At 41.1% G+C, this 18427-nt stretch overlaps 1 protein-coding gene across 1 annotated transcript in view; it reads right to left on the minus strand.

The window, feature by feature from the left end:
• IFT56 (intraflagellar transport 56) overlaps nt 1-16655 on the minus strand; it is a 47696-nt gene extending 31041 nt beyond the window's left edge. The window contains exons 1-6 of the mRNA XM_065640966.1: nt 16584-16655; nt 16331-16468; nt 15229-15321; nt 9510-9624; nt 1953-2002; nt 209-354 (exon numbers count right to left, since the gene is read on the minus strand). Of these exons, the coding sequence (XP_065497038.1) occupies nt 209-354; nt 1953-2002; nt 9510-9624; nt 15229-15321; nt 16331-16468; nt 16584-16586 (545 nt within the window). The 5' untranslated portion in view covers nt 16587-16655. The remainder of the gene's footprint in view (nt 1-208; nt 355-1952; nt 2003-9509; nt 9625-15228; nt 15322-16330; nt 16469-16583) is intronic.
• Between the last annotated feature and the right edge of the window lie 1772 nt (nt 16656-18427).

The following is an 18427-nucleotide window of genomic DNA, read 5'->3' on the forward strand; positions in this document are numbered from 1 at the left end:
AGCAGACTTCTTTTTAAACATGCATTTTTTCAGTAATGATTTGCAATGAACAAAATTGAGGGGGCTGCAACTTGTGCACATTTTGTGGTGGGAAAGGGACACAGTAATTGGGGAAAATTCCTACTTTCAGAAACCAGTCAGCTAAATGGAATTCAAACACCAACAGTATCAGAGATGCTGAAATAAGGTTTAGAGTAGAGATGCCCACCGATTTTCAAGAAGAATGCGCTTGTAGATATCAATAGCTTCTTGGTAGTGGGCCCGCATGTAGTGGATAGATGCCAAGCTAAGCTGGTCTTCTGTAATGTCTTGCAGGTTCTGGTGAGAGCTCATCAGTTTCTTCTCATCACTGAACTAAAAAAAGTGTGACACGTTCTCAGAAGACTTCAGTGAGAAAACAAAAGCTTTGTTAATTAGCTGGATTGATTTTGTCCTTGCTGGCAAAAAATAAATGACTCATATTAAACATCTGGAAAAATTCTGTTACTTTAAAGTTAATTTGACCAGTGGAGAAAGCCAAACATTAAAGAGGCAGATCAGGTGAAACTAGATAAATGTGAGGCTAAAACTAAGTACACATTTCCCTTTAAGGTGTGATTTAGACATAATTACAGGTCACATGCCTTGATGGATAAGAGAGGAAGAGCTGAATTAATTATTTCACAGACAGAATTTTGTAACACAAAATTTGACTGTTATTGATCAAGCCAGCAGAAATTTTCCTGTCTGTAGATCTAAATCTTGTTTCTCACGAACAGCAGAAAAATGCAAGACTTACCAACACAACAGCACTAATTTTCACAAGACTTCTTTACAGCACTAACAAATTTTCTTTCATCAATCCCTTAAAATTCCAGTTCCTTTAACTAAATGGTTTGTTTTTAAAAGCACTGCTGTATAGCACATAACACACACAAGGGTAAAACTAAGGAGCAGAGTTAAACATACCTGTTATATTTGTATTACAATACTAATGTTGAGGCTATTCACCTAATCAGTCTACTCAAATAATTTATTCCAGTGCTTCCCTTTGCTGGTTCTGCTGATTCAACAGTAATTATGAATTTTTCTTACACAAAAATTCTATCTTATATATTTGTTTTTCATTTACCTGCTCAGTTTTTGCCAAATCCGTTTCTTCCCCCTTTGAGCCTGTCACAAAACGATACTCCAATATAAAGGCAAGAGAAGTTGCTTAACAGAACAGCAGTGGGCTTCATAGTTTCATAAACGCCATTATTTCCAAAGACTAATTACATGAAATAGGAATTATTCAGCTTCTCTGTAAGTGCTAGTGCCACTACATAAAATGTTTTAAATTTTCTCTCTTAAACTAACAGATTTAAGTAAAGAGAATCTGACATCAAAGCTAACATTCAGGATTTATACTTCCACTCAAAACTCGGTCTCTTCAGCAGCACAGTACTTGTTAAGTATAATACAGGATGGTACAAAACCAAATTTAAGGGAACATAGCTATGTGCAGCAAGTGAAATAAGCATTTAATTTTTGTTGAAGTTAAATTAAATTTCATGCTATAAACAATATTGCTTCTTGGATACTGAATGACTTAGGAAGACCAGTAATAGCATATTGGCTGCAAGTCAGGGAAACTTGGTACACTTCAAAGAAAGCAGTGGCTTTAAATCTCTGACTCTATTCAAAGTCCCAAGTTCCTCATGATCAAAAATGCCATCAGGTTCCTGTTGTATGATTACATGAAGCGAGTTGGTAAAACTTTCATTAGATACATGCTGAGGACATCTATTCTGAGATCATGTTTTCACACTTCTTTCTCCTCCACATTTGAATAGAGTAGGGTGGCTGTGGAAAACGTTTGTTCTCCTGCCACCGCAGACATTTTAATTATTCTGCCAGGTTGCCAGCAAGAATTACACATTACCCAATTTTAAAGAAAACAGACAAAGCATGAGTGAAGAAAAACATCATACCTTATGTGCCAGGTGAAAGAGTAAACGGTTCTGGAGACGACTCTTAGGTGCTGCAAGGAAAATTCAGTAAGTATTGCTACTGTTTCTTATTATCATTAACTCACTTTCTCAATAGACATAGATGCACTTATATTCTTTCATTAACTAGCCCAAGTACAGGTCTTTGCAGGTCATGTCCTGGGGCAGGTTTTACCAATTTTAGGGTGGTTGAAAGGCCTTCCTGCTTCCTGTCTTCATTCCCTGCCCATTTCTTTTGAAATCCCTGTTGGAAATAACTTTTCATTGGCCTCTGCTTTCCATGAGCCTTAAAACTTTCAAGAATTGCACTATCAATTTCCTGCATGGCCTTCTGGATAGTTTTCTGGTTTTGCACAAGTGACACAAAGCACAGCATCTTTTTTTTTAAAAAAAGAAAAAAGCAGTAATAGACAAACTCATAATCAAGGCTCCTTTTACAGTATATCATATTTGAAGTAAGTTGTGATTCATAATTCTCTGAATCTTGTCAACTTCCAGTGTATTGCAAAACCTGTTGCTGCTACCATCTTGTTACGTATGCACATTATACTATACTTAGGTCTAATGTTTCTTCCATCCTTAGGAACAAAACGCACATGAAAGAATCCTGCAGTCAGAGCAGATAAGATTCAAACTAAGATACAGTGAGAGATCTAAGGGAGACATCTCCTTTCTAGAGCCACTAAAGCTCAGGAAATTTCTTGCTCTAGCAGGATTAGGAATTCCATTTAACTCACTTCATATGACACAAATTGTTAACTGTAGAGCTTTAAGTCACTAGAGAGAGCCTTGTTCTTCACCAAGAGTGACAAAGGTCCTCATCCAACAGAGCTATTTATTTCTTTTGCAAGCAGTCTTCCAAAAAGCCTCCCCTTGTTTCCTGTGTTTTCTTCATCCTACTCAGTTAATGAGCACCCTCATTCTTGCTCAGACTAACCATCTGGCAACCTATGTTCCACAGAAAGGATGTACAAAGATGTAAATGGAATCTTTACAAAAAGCAGAATTACTTACTGTGTTTATGAGGCCACAAAAGTGCAGAGTTAGCAAAGCAATGGTCTGTAACACAAGGCTATAATTCTTCTGACATCCTAAACCATGAAAGAAGGCTCAAACCACCAAAACCTCTTCCCTCCCCCTCTCCAAGACGGAATTTTCTAGTAATATGTTAGATTTTTTTTAAAAAGCAATTTAGGAAGACATTTCCAGACTTCTTACTCTTTCTCCACATAGTAAAACACAGTAAATGCCAAAACCCAGGCCGTGCTCATCAGGTTGGCAGTGTAAGGCTGTCAACCTACTTCTAATAGACACAGCCATTATTTCTCCCGTTTTCTCCTTCCCAGGCTGTGTTATTTAACCATGTTCCTACAAAAAGAGGACAGAGAATTGTTCGTTTAAAGAACTGCTAGAAGAGAGACATTCCAAAAGGCAAAGGCAGTATGAGAGAGTTCTCACAAAACCTCACCCTGCGAGGTATTACTGACAGAGCACTAAGTTGTTAAGAAGCTCAACAGTCTTCAATCTAGGATATGTGTGGGAATTCTCATTAGCCTAATTATTAAAGAGCGGAAAGTTTTTCTGATCTACAATCAATACTGTATAAGCAACAGTAGCAATATAACTAACATGATGGTACATTCTACAAATTATTTCATCCCTTGAGTTAGAAAGTCAGAGTACCTTAATTTAAATGCATATTCTTCAAAATGTTGTCAGCAATGATACTGTGGTAACTCCACATGTGCCCCAGCATTAATTGATAGGTTTTAATATTGAAGTTTAGAAGGGCTGCACATGGACCCCACATATGCTTTTGTGTGAAACCAGCCACAACCACCCTTCACAATTCAAAACATTTGGTCATCAAAGACTCCAAAAATACAAGCAGGACAGACTGTGGAATTTACATTGAAAATAACGTACTGTATAATCATGGTACTATGGATAAAGACATCAGTGTTCCTTTCTGAGTAGGTTTTGTTTCTTTTTTTGAGTGGGTTTTAGCATTAATTTTGCTGTGAAAATTGTGACTTACAAGCAATGCTCTCTCAAGAATCTAAACTAAGGAATTATTATTTGCCTGGTCAACCAATGACTGCAGCGCTGCCCTCGCAAACCTGGCATCTGATCTGACATCGAAATTATTATTTACTTCTTGGCAAAAGCTGGAGGGTTAGTCCACATTATTTTACACCTAAAACCAGGCAAAAGATGAAATCTGAGTTTTGATGGTGTGCATGGATATATGGAGGAAGAAAAAAATGCCCTGCTTCATAAGATATGATACTACGCATTTGACAATCTTTAAAATAAGGCACTTTTACTTAATGCCAGGCAGAGAAGGAGAAGGGCAAAACAACGACAAAATATATAGTCCTGTCGTTATAGTAAGCAGAACCATGGAAACATTCAATATCAGCAGTTTATTTTCTCCCAATGCCAAATGCATTTTTTGAGGAAGACAAGGAAACATGTGAACAAGGTCAGATTAGTTTCCAGAAAGAATTTGGTTACGAATATTGGATAAAGCTGTTGTCAGTCACTGGGGCAGGAAGTGATACAACTGTCTTATCAGAGCAAATGATTTTTAAGGGACAAAAGGCTTGTTCTTTTATGACCATCTGCTGCTACTGAATTGCACTGTCACTGATCTACTAATGCCACAAGGAAGCACAACCTTATTTTCCTGTCATACTTTTTCAAGAAGATGGCTGTACTTTTTTTTTTTTTTTTCCTTCAAATCAGTACTAAGCAATCTAGGGATCATAACAAACATGATGACAATGTTGCATGGTAACAAATTGGACCCTGCTCCAGGTCTAGTATTTGTCTTGTGCTAAAGACATCACTGAGGTACCTGGATAGGATGTATCTCTTTCCAGCTAGGAAACACACCAATATTCCTACACGAGAACTTCTATCGTGATCAGTGCTGATGTTCTAGGCACTGAAGTCATAGTTGACATCGATCTTAAAAGTATATTGCGTATTTTTATGTGCTGACACTGAACAAGCACCTAGTGAAGTATTTGTTAAAGGATAATAAACAGCTACAGTAAGAGTGAAGACAGATCTCTTCACTAGTTATTAAAGAAAATGTTAAGCTCACTAGAAATGGCAGCTCAGACTCTTGGTGGGTTCCATGTTGCTACCACAAGCAGTAAGAAGATGATGAAATACAGTCACAGACAATCTGGCATTTGTGCCCTCTCATGAGAGTGCAAAGCAATGCTGGTCATGCATCCAGCATCAACAAATCCCATCTAGCAAACATCTGCCTATACTATAGCAGCACTTCACACATTAACAGACGTAGAACACATCTTAAACATACACAGGCAGGAGCTGGTAGGAATGGAACTGTGCTGAGATGGCTCCAGCCAGACAGCAGAGAAAATATGACCAGAGGAAACCTTGTTCTCCTGTCCCTGAGAAACAATGCCCTGCTCACCTGAAGACAGTAGCTGAATGAAGCTCTCTATGCCGTAAAACCACAGTCTCACTGGTGGAGGGAAAATGTAAGGGTATGGGAAAAATGTTTGGAAAATCCGTGGTCCGACAGTGAGGTTCACACTTGCACACACTTGAATAGCTCAACTGTTCAGAATTTTCTTGAATTAAATTTACAGAGGACATTGATTGAAATTTTCCCATTCCCAAAATACTTAAAAACCAGTCCAACTATGTTCAGTTACTTGCAATATATACAGGTTTCATTTCAGTCACGCCTAGGCACAGCAAATTAAAGATCATCAAAGCAAAAAACTATCAATTATTCCTGTTCTGTAGCTTCCACTATGTTTTAAAAAGCAAAACAGGAAAATAAGGTTAGTAGTTTTTAAATTTTAAATGTGTACAAATTTATATTTTCACTTGTGCACTTTGAAAGTTCCATATATCTAAATCTGCTAGTTCAAAACCACAGCTAAAATTTAATGAAAATGAAACACTGTTCTCAAGAAATATAGTACAAGCAGAGAGCAGATAACTTTGCATGTAGGTGAACAAGCAGTCTGAAGAAAAAGAAAATCCAGCAACTTTTCCATGCCCACTTGTAACCACACATTTTCACTGGTGACAACTATCTGACACCCAGCAAACATTAGTACATAAATAAGGAAAGAAAATTGGCTTGGAAAATGTCTTTTTTCTTACTAACCCATCTCTGTTCTGCTCTTGTACAATATTGCTCCTTGCAATGTAGGCTGTGAAATGAGAAGGATCTCTGTTCAGTTAAACCACATGCAGATCTGACACACATAGAGTTGTGAAGAATCACAAAGCTTTGTGCAACAAAAATTGGAAGGAAGGAAAAAAAAGAACTTTAATGACAGGTTCAGCAACACGACCCTGTCTGTGCATGAATCTTAAGTTTAATTGTAAAATTCCATTTATCCTAAAAAGACTGTTTTTCATAACAGTTAATTGCAGCCCCACTTACGTGCACATTTTGTGGGTTAAAAGAACACAGTTAGCACTTGTATTTTTCTTAATGAAGTGCTAGCCAACGGCTTCTGAGAGCACTATGTGGGCTTCTAAACACTAGGATCAGTTGCCAGGATCACTGTGCAAGTGTGCCAGGCTGAGTTTCTGGTCCTTGTCCTCTGCAAGGCACAAGAACTGGGAATGCAATATAAGATTATTTGTTTTTATGGTTAAAACCCAGGAATTTATTACTGTTTATTAAAACAAAATGAAGACTTTCAGCCTCGTTCTCCCAAGACTAGGTAGGCTAGCACACAGCATGGAAAACATACGTTTAGCCAATGTATGAGAGCACAGATGCAAAAGGAGTAAACAAAGCATCACCTGGCAGCTTCACTGTGGAATGACAATGAAACAACAGTAGCTGACTTGAAGTAACACTCCCTTCACCTCAGATCCAAGAATAGTAGTAACTGTAATGTAATGGGAGAGCAGGGAAAAAGGAGAAGCCAGAAATATCTGAAAGGAATTTGGAAGAAAGCCTAGAGGAGATAAAGTATAACTGTAATGAAAAACCTTCAAAGAAGGATTTTTCTTTACTGCCTTTTTGCTCTACTTCTTAGGTTATATTTGCAGTAATTCTGGCTTATATGACTTCTGATATACAGATTTATTCTTTCCTGAGAGAATGTACCATGAAGTTTTAATTAACAACAAGCTAAGAGAACACTTCACATCTATTATAAAATAAACATAAAACTTTGCTCCACAAGAGATTGTGGACTATATATCTTGTAAGAAATGCAATAACTACCTGATGGCTTTTAATGCTAATTTTCTAATTTTTAAATACTCTGCATATTTTTCCTCAGACAGTTAACAATAATTTTCTTAAGCAACAGTACATGGCAAGGAGGAACTTCTTTATGATATTTACATGTTTGTGTGGAAAATTGATTCCAGAAAGCCAGATGACATTTATGTTTCCTTTCACACAAAGATTCCTTCACTGTAGAAATTCAGAACTATAGCTGCAAATAAATTATTTTTCCCTCATTTGTTTAACACTTCCAGGGGCTTAGCATAACTGCAGCAATAAACAGCAAGCAGTATGCAAGAATTCAGGCAAAATAATCCCAAAATAGCAATGATAAGCAGCCTAACACAATCTATCCTTTTTTCAGCAGTATTCAAGGCAGTACTGGATAAATGGTGTTCTTCTAGACACTTCACCTTTTGTGTCTATGTCCAATGAAATATTTTGCTTCTTCAGGATCTTTGCAAAACCATGGAAGAGATCACAAGATGTTATGGCCTCAGCTGTCAGTAATATATTGTGAACAGCCATCGTTGATGCAATCCTAATATGTTAAAAAACCACCAACCTAGAAGAGGATCTGTCTGGAGAGAAAATAAAATGGTTCAACCTCAATGTAAGAAAGTGATGGAAGTTGGAAGGGGAATATACAACACTTAGAGGCCTTCAGTGGAGAGAGAACAAGTGTTACAAATCTTCAGCTGTGACTGCCTCCCCACCAAGCTTAAGTAGCCAGAAATCATCAGTGTTACAGTACTGACAAGAAAGGTTTACCACCTCACTATAAAAACTGGCATGCTGTCCTTCTTAAACAATTACATGAAATCAGGAACTGATATCACTAGTGTGAACACTCAGTTATTCTCTGTTCCGTTCCTCACCTGCACTCCTTTCTTAATATTCCTGCCCTTTCCTCCAGCACCCAAGTACCACTAACCACAGCCCATATCCTACTGCGAACTAATCTGAAGGGGCACGAAAAAAGGAACCTTCCCTCACTTCCAGCTCACAGTTAATAAAGGTGCACGTCTGTGCCTCTGGCATCTCTAGAATGGATTACTGTAATTCACATGATGTGAAGCTGACGACAATGACTCCAACTGGTACAGAATGCAGCTGCTTGTCTCCTCCATGGTTTAGGTCGAAGTGACACCTCAGGCTGTGTTGCCCAGTTATTTGTAGATTCTAGTTCATGTCCTAGGCGGTAATCTCCAAAGCTCAAATTTGTGGTACATTAAAGATTAAACTATTATCTGTGAATATTATAAATTTATGCACCTCTTGAACAATAAAGATCACAAAGCTCTGCATGAAACTTTTTACAGTTGGAAACGAAACATTTGCAGCTATGGGATTCAAGCTCAGCATGATCTTTCGGAGGATTTTTAAGGGATACGAGAATTTAACTTTTTCTAAAAAATATTAGAAAACTCCATTTTGAAGGCACTCCTCCACAGTAGCAGAAAGTATGAGATCATTTCCCCCCTACCTTATTTTCAGCTCAAGACTAGAAGACTAAAGAAAGAACGAAAAGAGAAAACCCATACTCCAATAAGAGTTTTATCCTAAAAAGGTAAGAGTCAGAAGTTAACTGAGAACATCACTACTATTAATTCTACTTAGATATCACTGAGATACTATGGTTATGGGAAACAATATAAATCACTAAGATAAATAGAAAGTGATGGGTAACAAAACTAAACTGCTAAACTAAAAATTGTCTTGGAATCTAATTTCCATTCTTTAAATGAACCCATGTATGTTCAGATTAAAGTAGAACTGTAACAATGTGACTGCAGTGAATTCCAGGCCTTGAAGAATCAGATACCTAATATCTGACTTACAAGGCAACAAGACCACCCACTAAGTCACTCAAACTACATGAACAGAGTTCTTCTCCAGATCAGGGAGAATGCTAAATTCTCTCAGAAGCTTATTTTTTTATAATTTCACTAGCCTAACTCACTTCATCTGCACTGGTTCAGAGACATGGAATCAGTCAAAAGAAAAGCAATTTTTTGTTGCTGGCCAGCATATGCTGGGTTTTGTATTTAGAAATTAATAAGAGAAATTATTTTCCAGATGTTCCACCTGCCCAAGGTATTTTTAGGAAGCAAATTGCATCATAACTCTCCTGTTAAATGAAAACAAACAAACAAAAACCCCCAAACAAAAATCTCTGCTCAAAATTATTGTTTATTCCTATGCAAAAAAAGCATTGAATACTTTCTTTGTAAATCACTTTAGGGGTTAAATCAACAAGTAGCCCTTTCCATCAGAGGCACATATCTCACCTTTCAAGGCTGCCTGTTCAGCTTGTGTATACATCCCTAGAAAGAAGTATGTACAGGCAAGGTTCACCCAAACATCCGGATTGCAAGCCGGTTGTTTGGTTAAGGCCTCATATTCCTGTAACAGAAGAGAGGGTTGACTTTTTAAAAACAGACAAAAACACAGACTTGTATTAAATACCATTATTTCTTCCACCATTTTACAATGTATCATTAAATTATTGAGATCAAATGACTTATTCTCAAGTTCATTGCAGTTCTTACAACGAAACTATTAGAAAATAGGCAAATTCAAGACTTCCTAATAGATAAAGATAATTGTAGTAAATATTACTAAACTGTGCCTAACTTCACGATTTCCCATTTTAAGACTTACAGCCAACAGCTAGAGAAAAACCACTAGATACCTTGTTCTGTTATTTCTTAAACATCGCATTTATTACATGTCCCTTAATACTATCACATAAACTGCTTCATTTCTTGTTATTTGAGAAACAGTAAAAACTTAACAGATCAGTCTTTCAATCTGCTTTTTTAATGGAGAAAAACTCTGCAGCTACCAAACAGTGATATTTCTGAAAATAAACATCTTTGTATCAAAATAGGTACTAAAAACAGAGGCAGGCAGACCTCTCAATGCTATTTTTTTCCTCTTTTGGGTTTCTGTTAAATTACTAGGAAGGACCATCCCAGTGAAAGTGCCTCTTGCTCGTGCTCCTGCTCTCCATCCACCCACATCCAACAGGCAGCATAAGGCAAAGCAGGCAGGGTCACACAAGGTTCTCACCAGACGTGCTGAAAGAACGCCATCCACATACTCCCTGTCACCAGACGCTTCTCATTCCTGACAGCAACATAACCCCTCACTAACTCTGTACTCTTCCTCCAAACATATGAATTGGAATTTCCTGCTGCTTCGGGAGAGTTTACCTGATTGTGCCACTACTGGTGGAAAACTTCTTACCTCTGGGGGAAAGGCACAGATACATATATGGCACTAAATAAAACAAGCCATGCCCAAAGGGCAGTGAATCCCATGAACAGAAACATACTGACAACAATAAAGTTCATAGCTTGCAAGCATAAAGAATTTTGTTTCTGTTGCCAAGTGAAAGCAAACTGCACTCCAAAACAGAGAAGGTATTGGTAAGGTAGGCCCTTAAAAGCCATCTCAGTCTTGCTAGTACTTCAGGTGCTAGCTGTCCTTCAAGAAGATTTAAAATAAATAAATAATGAAATTTTAAAAAGAAAGTAAAAAAAACATTTACATAGAGGCCAACCTTTCCTACTGAGGCCAGTTCAATCTTGATGCAGGCCAGTCACAGATCTCTGAGAGACAGGCCACTGCTCTTTATTGGGACCATCTGGAACCTTTCAAAATCTGTTCAGATTAAATGCACCCAAACGTCTCTTTCGGCTGTGGCTTCAGGCAGATTAATTAGAAAAGACAAAGTGCATAAACACAAGTCATGTTCTGGCTTGGCCATTCAAAGCAAGCAATAAATAAAGAGTGCTCTAGCAGTACCAATGTGAATCTATGGAAACACAGTAAATAAAAATCATGACTATCAGTGCTCCTCACCCTGTAGTTCTGGGCCATGAGCCCAGACTATGTGCTGTTGCCCCTTTCCTCACTAAAAGGCATTCAACATCCCAGTCTCTCAAAGACTACTTCACAAGAGCTTTCCCCCTCCTCTCTAAAAAACCAAAGTCAAACAAACTAAACTAAATACTCCAAAAAGCTTTCCCAACTGCCAACCTGGGGCACATTTTTGCCAACCAGGAGCATAACAACTTCTTGCTATTTCCTCCTCCACCTCTCGCCCCCATCACAAGACACATACACTTTTCCTCAGAAGCAGGCTGCCGGGTTGATTGCCTACAACTACAGACACCTACTGACAATGCTGAGGCCAGCAGGATTCTGCTCAGTGCCCTTATTACTTGTCTGGATTCTCCAAGCCCACACAGATCCAGAAGAGCCAAAAAACAGGCCAACCTACAGGGCTGCCCCACAAGTGCTCAAAGGAGATGTGGAGATACTAATCATAACCTGGCTACAGTCATGATAGAGAAGCCTATAGAACTTCCCTGAGCCAAAAATCCACCTTTTACTTTCTAGCTTCAGCTGTCAGTAACTTGAGGGTACCTGTGTTCTCACACTGCCAGCAGAAGTACTCAAGCAAGACCAGATAGTGCTCATGGATGAACCAGTACCCTAGTATAGCCCTGTTCCTTTCATGATTTACTATTTGACTGAAATTATCCTGAGCAAAGTCAGGGTAGGCAGGAGGTCCTGTCCATGAAGAGGTGGAATGGCTCCTGATTATCACCTAGGACGGAGGCTTCAGACAGGAGAGACTGTCAGAATCATTGGCAGTATTTAATGAGATTTTGACAGAAACAATGCATTGAAGGCTCTGACCCAGGGATCATGCTTTGCTCTCACGTGCGTAGCTGACAGATCAAAATGGCATCACTGTGTCAGGCAGCTATACCACACCAGCATTCTGTGTGCCTAAACCCAGTCAGAGAGTGCCGAGAGAAAATGCAAAACCTGTTCTTGAACCCAATCTAGCAGTGCCCCGGCCTTGCCAATTCCTCTCCTCAATTGTCAATACCTCAAATATGTCTTATAATGCTCCCTTTCTCAGCTGCTTCAATGTGTAGATCAGGCAGATGAGAAACAGAATCATTGGACTGATGCTCTGATCCTGATCCTTGGGTGCCACTGGGAAATTTTTCAGAAAAGATTTAAGATTAGTGCTATGAACACGTCATGGCAGAAAGACAGGTGGATTTTTCCCCATTAAGAGCAGTAGGTGTGGAAGACTCCAGAAAACTAATTAGATGCTGCCATCCACTAGGAGAGTTCTGGTTGCCATATGATGCCAGGAAGACACTGGCCACTCAGTGTTAGTAAAAATCAATTTGTCAGTGAAGGATGCTAGACAGTCCCCAGGGAGGGACTGCCGCCATGACTGCTGGAAGAGTCAAGTCCAGTGCAGTACCATCTGTAAACTGGTCTACAGCAGTAGGGATGATCCCATCAGACCAGTGTTAGCGGCATATCCTTTGAGAAAAGGATCCTCCTCCTAAGGAGGGGAAAGTGTGATCCTAGTGATGATGAGGTTATCACCCAACCGAGAGAATTACCTGACTGTTGGTGTGCCTATGATAGCAGAATGTGAATTCTCTCATGTGAATGTACCAGATATTTTGTTATCATTATCTCTGAATATATTCTTGGAGCTGGAGGTCCACATCATTTTCATTTTTTCCCTACTTCTCCCAGTAGTGGATGATGGCAACCTCATCCCAAGCCTCTCCAAAAGTTGCCATGCAACCAGCACATCTGGCTCACTATGAAAGTATCATTATAAATAAAAGGATTATTGAGCAGCATAATTTCTGAAGACACTCATCAGGCATATGGAATATGCTGACACAGACTGTGCGTTGCCACTTCCAGGCACTTAGGAGTGTGAATCATTTAGATTGTGTGTAATGTCACTCTGGAGAATTCTGCAGAATCTTCAATCCATAGTATTTTATTTACAGTGCTCTTGGTACTCCTTGAAGAGTGCTCCAATATCTAGAGGGTATATATAATCGAGGAAGTTTCCTTGAGAATACAGCAACAATGCCTCTGTAACATAGCAGAGAACATACAGCATTACGCTTCAGCCTTGAAGCTGATAACTGAAAGGCAATTCAGCCTCCACAGTCAGCACTCTTTCCCTTGACTACTACAAGCTTGGGAATTACAGCTACGGTGTTCTGTCCTGAAACTAGATTGAGATGCACAGGCTCATTTCACACATGGCATAACAAAATGACAGGGTTATCAGGACTCAACACTGTGCCAAAAATCAGGCTTAAATCTGTCAAGATAGGCACTGTGATATCTCATTTAAAACACACACAAACAAACCAACCACAAATCATGCGTACAAGCCTTACATTGTCCCTACTTGGGCAGAAAAACGGGAACGAGACACTACATTGCAGTTTTTAAGAACTTGAATCAACAGCATCACCTAGTGGTGAATGAAACACCGCATACAAAACCTACTCTCTTGCAGAAAAAAAAAAAAAAGCTGCTACTTTTTCGTTGAAGGGAACATTTAAAATCTACTCCGTCTATAAAAGCACCTCCTGGGTATTCCAAATAGCAGAATTTATTTCAACTAAATTGCCAGCTATTTTTCAATTGTATACAAATGTTTTTCTTTTTTTTAACTTTCACTCCCTATTAACACCTAACATCCAGATATAAAATAAGTACAGCAATTGATTGTTACACTTATAATCTTTAAATTCCACAGCTCTAAACATGAATATTAAGTTACCTCTATGTCCTATACTACATTCTATATTGTGCATACCGTCAATTTGATTCACTGAGCATTTCTAATGTCTCTAATGGATGTTTCCTCTTCATTTTTTTAAAGGGAGAAAGTGCCTTGTGAACTTACTCGGAAGCTTTAGAAATTCTATTTCCACCTCATGTACAACTCTTGTGCATGTGACCATGTACTGCTATAGTTAAATACCTAATTTTATCTAAGAGAGAAAATACCACAATTGTTTATAATCTATTTCTCTATGGCTATTTTCTTTTGTTAATACTTTAAATTGTCATCTGTTCTTAATATTTCTTCCAGGGAAAGATGGTTAAAAGACTGTGAAACCAGCTATACTTCACCATTATGCTTCACAGTGAAGTGTGATGGGGATCTGTGTCAGCTGACATTGAGCAAAACCAGTAAGACTTAAACGGTGCAATACAGCAATGTATGGACCCAGCAATTCACATCTGTGGGAATACAGCATTGAGACGAATGATACTCAGGCAGACCGAGTTGTTTTCAAATCTTCACTAGCTTACTGGCAGCCTTGTGGGTATCACCACACCACTCCACAACACTCCCTGTTCTGGTGTGCACACTGATTCCAGCCCTCAGAGGTACACAGCGAGGCAGACAACAAAAAATTGTTAAGATTTCTACAGAGAAATATGCTAGCACAACTGAGAAGATAAAGGGATCCCAGGGACACTGGCAACAATTTCAGTTTCATTGGAGACATAAATGGACACGAGAGAGAATTGCATATGGACTCATACACTGAAAGAGACACAACAGCACTGTATAGTGCAAATATTTAAAACGTATGCATTTTGGAATAATCAAGGTCTTTTAGTGACTTTTGGAGAGTCAGCTTTTGGAGAGTAAGAATGTCTCATTTCTTGAATTACCTAATACAAGCAAACATAAAGAAGAACAATAATGTACATTAAATGGCCAGAGGCATCAACCTCTAAAGAAATAATTTTAAAAGAATGCATATTACAGATAAGCAACACAATGAAGATAAAGACATAATTAAACCTGAAAAGTAAAACTCTGGAAAGGTAGCAGCAAAAAGGGAATAGAACATTTGGGACACGAACTATGACATTTGAAAGGGCAAATTAGGCTACTGAGACAAGTATTAAATTAGATAGTAGACAACATTTAAAAAGGTCTATTTTCATAGGGGAATATTGTTTTTTTCCAATCCAAACCACTTTCCACAGCATCTGCCTTATTACCATACATTGGTACCTTAACCAGCTGGCAGAACTGTTCCCTATTACAGAACATCTTCCTCCTGTTGTAATTGTTTTATCACAAGATCCCAATTTCCAGCCTCAGAGAGCAGGATTTCCCCACCTTACCTCCAGTGCTCTCTTGTAGTCACCCAAATGAAAGGCAGAGTACCCAATCCAAAGGTCAGTATCCTCCTCCTGCTCACCCACATGCCGTTTAAACTTTGGAGAGAAGAAAGTATGTAAGGATTTTGTCAGCTGCCACACAGTTTATAAAGCCCCACAGATAATCAAAGTAATACAAGGCCATCTTATATCACAGATGGTTTGACAGCTGTAGATGCTACTTGGGTGGAGCTGGTCTCACATTTCTGAGAGAATCATAGAATGTCCTGAGTTGGAAGGCACCTACAAGGAACAGAGAGTCCAGCTCCTGTCCCTGCACAGGACAACCCCACAGTTCACACCATGTGTCTGAGGGATTGTCCAGTCTCTTCTTGAACACTGCCAGGCTTGGGGCTGTGACACCTCCCTGGGGAGCCTGTTCCAGTGCTCCACAACCCTCTGGGAGACGAACCTTTTCCTAATGTGCAACCTAAACCTCCCCTGGCACATCTTCCTGACATTCCCTTGGGTTCTGTCATTGGTCACCAGAGAGAAGAGATCAGCACCTGCCCCTCCTCCTCCCCTTGTGAGGAAGCTGCAGCCACCATGAGGTCACCTCTCAGTCTCCTCCAGGCTGAACAAACCCAGTGACTTTAGCTGCTCCTCATGTGGCTTCCTCTCCAAACCCTTCACCAACTTCGTAGCCCTCCTCTGGACACTCTCCAGTAGTTTTATATCCTTTTTATCCTGTGGTGCCCAGAACTGCACCCAGTGCTCCAGGTGAGGCCGCACCAGTGCAGAGCAGAGCGGGACAATCGCCTCCCTGCCCGGCTGGCAGTGCTGGGCTGGATGCACCCAGGACACGGTTGGCACGGAGAAGCAGCAGGCAGCCCCCACACACCAAACCCAGTCTTGCGAAGCGAGGGGAAAAGCAGCCGCAACAGGGCCTAAGGGGTGCGGATGGAGGCGAGGGGGCCACAAGGCGGGGAAGGGTCCCTCTCGGCCCGCAGCCCTGTCGGGCACAGGCCTGGCAACGCCGGTACCGCCCTCCCGAGGGGAGCAGAGCGGGACCCCCGGGGTGCTGGCGGCGCCCCCGGGCCGGGGTCTCAGCCCCGGCGGGCGTTACCTCCAGCAAGGCGATCGCGCCGGTGAAGTCCCTCAGGGCCAGGAGCTCTTCCAGCTGCGGCACCTTCTTCCCTTTCTTCTTCCGCCTGTCTCCCGGCGGCGGGGTACCCCCCACGGCCGGCTTGGCCCGGGAGAGCATCTGGGCAGAGAGGAGAGCGGAGATGGGTTAGAGCGGGGCCCCGGCGGGGCTTCCCCCGCCCGAGGTGGGGGGAAGCACCGCACCCGCCCCGCGCCCCCGTCCCGCCGCCTCTCACCATCCTGCCGCCGGGCCCGGGCTCCTCGCTTCGCCGACGGCGCCGTTGCCAGGGTAACCGCGGGACGGCGGAAGGCGGCGGCGCAGACCCGAGCGCGGCGGCGAACAGGCGCCGGCTGGCGAATGGCGCCGCCCCCCCGGCGTTCCGCCTCCGCTGCGGCCGGCGGCGGCCTCCGCAGCGACAGCGGGACGGAGCGGGGGGGCCCTCAGTCAGTCTCCCCAGTTGCCGGCACCCCGGACACACGGAACCCTGGGACTTGTGGTCTAATTCCAGCTGCTGGCACTGAAACCTCCGCGCACACACACTCGCGCACAGAACAGAGTCCCCTCACCCAGGAAAGTAGTCAGAAATGGAGTTTAAGGTTGTAGTCATCGTAGTCATTGGTAGTAGCAGCGACTACAAGATGACGGGTCACCGCGCTGATCAGGTGCAGGGCACGGCCAGAGAAATGTACCGATGAGCAGCCTGTTTGCACATCACCAGCCCCTTCTATCCCCTTGTCCTGTTTTCCATACTGTTTCTTCCCCGAACCACCTTGATCTCTCCCTTTCCCTACCTTTTTTCGCCTTTGCCTGAACATCCCATAATAAGTCTTGTTCAATCCCAAAATGCCCTTCCCTGACATCCCATAATGAGTCTCACGCTCACAGCAGCAACCCCATCCAGTCTGCAGGGTGATCCAGAGCTTCTCCTGCTGGTCTCGATGGGTTGATCCCTCTCCTGTGACAGCCCTATGGGGAGGCAACCCCACAGATGTTTATACTTTTCTGGTAAACACAGGCACTCCATCTGTATTTCTATAATTATGGACATGGAGAGCAAAATGTACATTTTAACTGCATGCAGTAGCTGATCTCTCTGGTAAACTCTAGGTAATTTTCAAGCACAGATATCACCTTTTTTTTCCTGTAGCATCTCTGACATTGCGGTTTGCTGTGAATAAAGCAGATCTCTCCTTGTTATAGGGGAGCGCAATGTGGTGGAATCCCCCAGATTTCATTTTTTATACTGCCTGAATTGCACATCAGAAATTCCAGTGCAGAGGAGCAATACATTACACGATTGCTGACAACTCAGCTAGCCAAAAAATACCTGTCCATGGACATGGCTAATGAGGTATCTGCATTGCTACCATTTCTTCCTTGAGAAGAAAAATGTTTTGCACTCCGTCAGAAAGACACAGGCTTTTTTGGTATTAATAAACGTCTCCCGTCATACTGCAATCACCTGTAACCCAGTCCAGCAGTAAAGAACTGTGTGCTGCTTCTTCAGAGCATGGGTTCCATGTTCCCCTTCTCCCAATCACTTCAAGATGGCTTAACCCTGGAACGATCCACCCAGCTTGCAGCTGTCGTCGAGAGGTTACTCTGCAACCAGGAACCACGGGAGCAGAACACCACTGTGATGGCGTCCCTTTCTTATGAATGTGCTTTCATGCCACAGGCCATAGAAAAGGAAGGCAAATAATCCACTCACCCATAGTGGATTTCTCTGCAAGAAATTAATTTTGAGTTAGTCTGTCAAATTGATAAGGAACGTGTGCTAGTGATTTGGTCTACTTTTATAGCTCCTCCCTATTTAGTAAGGTACTTTTGTCAGGGGAAAATTAATTTTCCATAAATAATTCTGAAATGATTTGCCTTTTCAGAGATTTTATTTTAAGTATTTTTCTACGTTGGCAAGATTATATATATAGACTAATTAATATAATAGAAATATCTGTCCTCTTATTAGTTGTCTAGGATTTTCTATTATCTAACAGAAAAAAAGTGTTCTGCAGGGCAGAAAGCTGCAGCCTCCTCTATCAGAACCGTGCAAAATCAAGAAAAACATCTAGATTGACA

The sequence above is a fragment of the Caloenas nicobarica genome, chromosome 1, assembly GCF_036013445.1.
Source record: "Caloenas nicobarica isolate bCalNic1 chromosome 1, bCalNic1.hap1, whole genome shotgun sequence".
NCBI classification, from domain to species: Eukaryota; Metazoa; Chordata; class Aves; order Columbiformes; family Columbidae; genus Caloenas; species Caloenas nicobarica.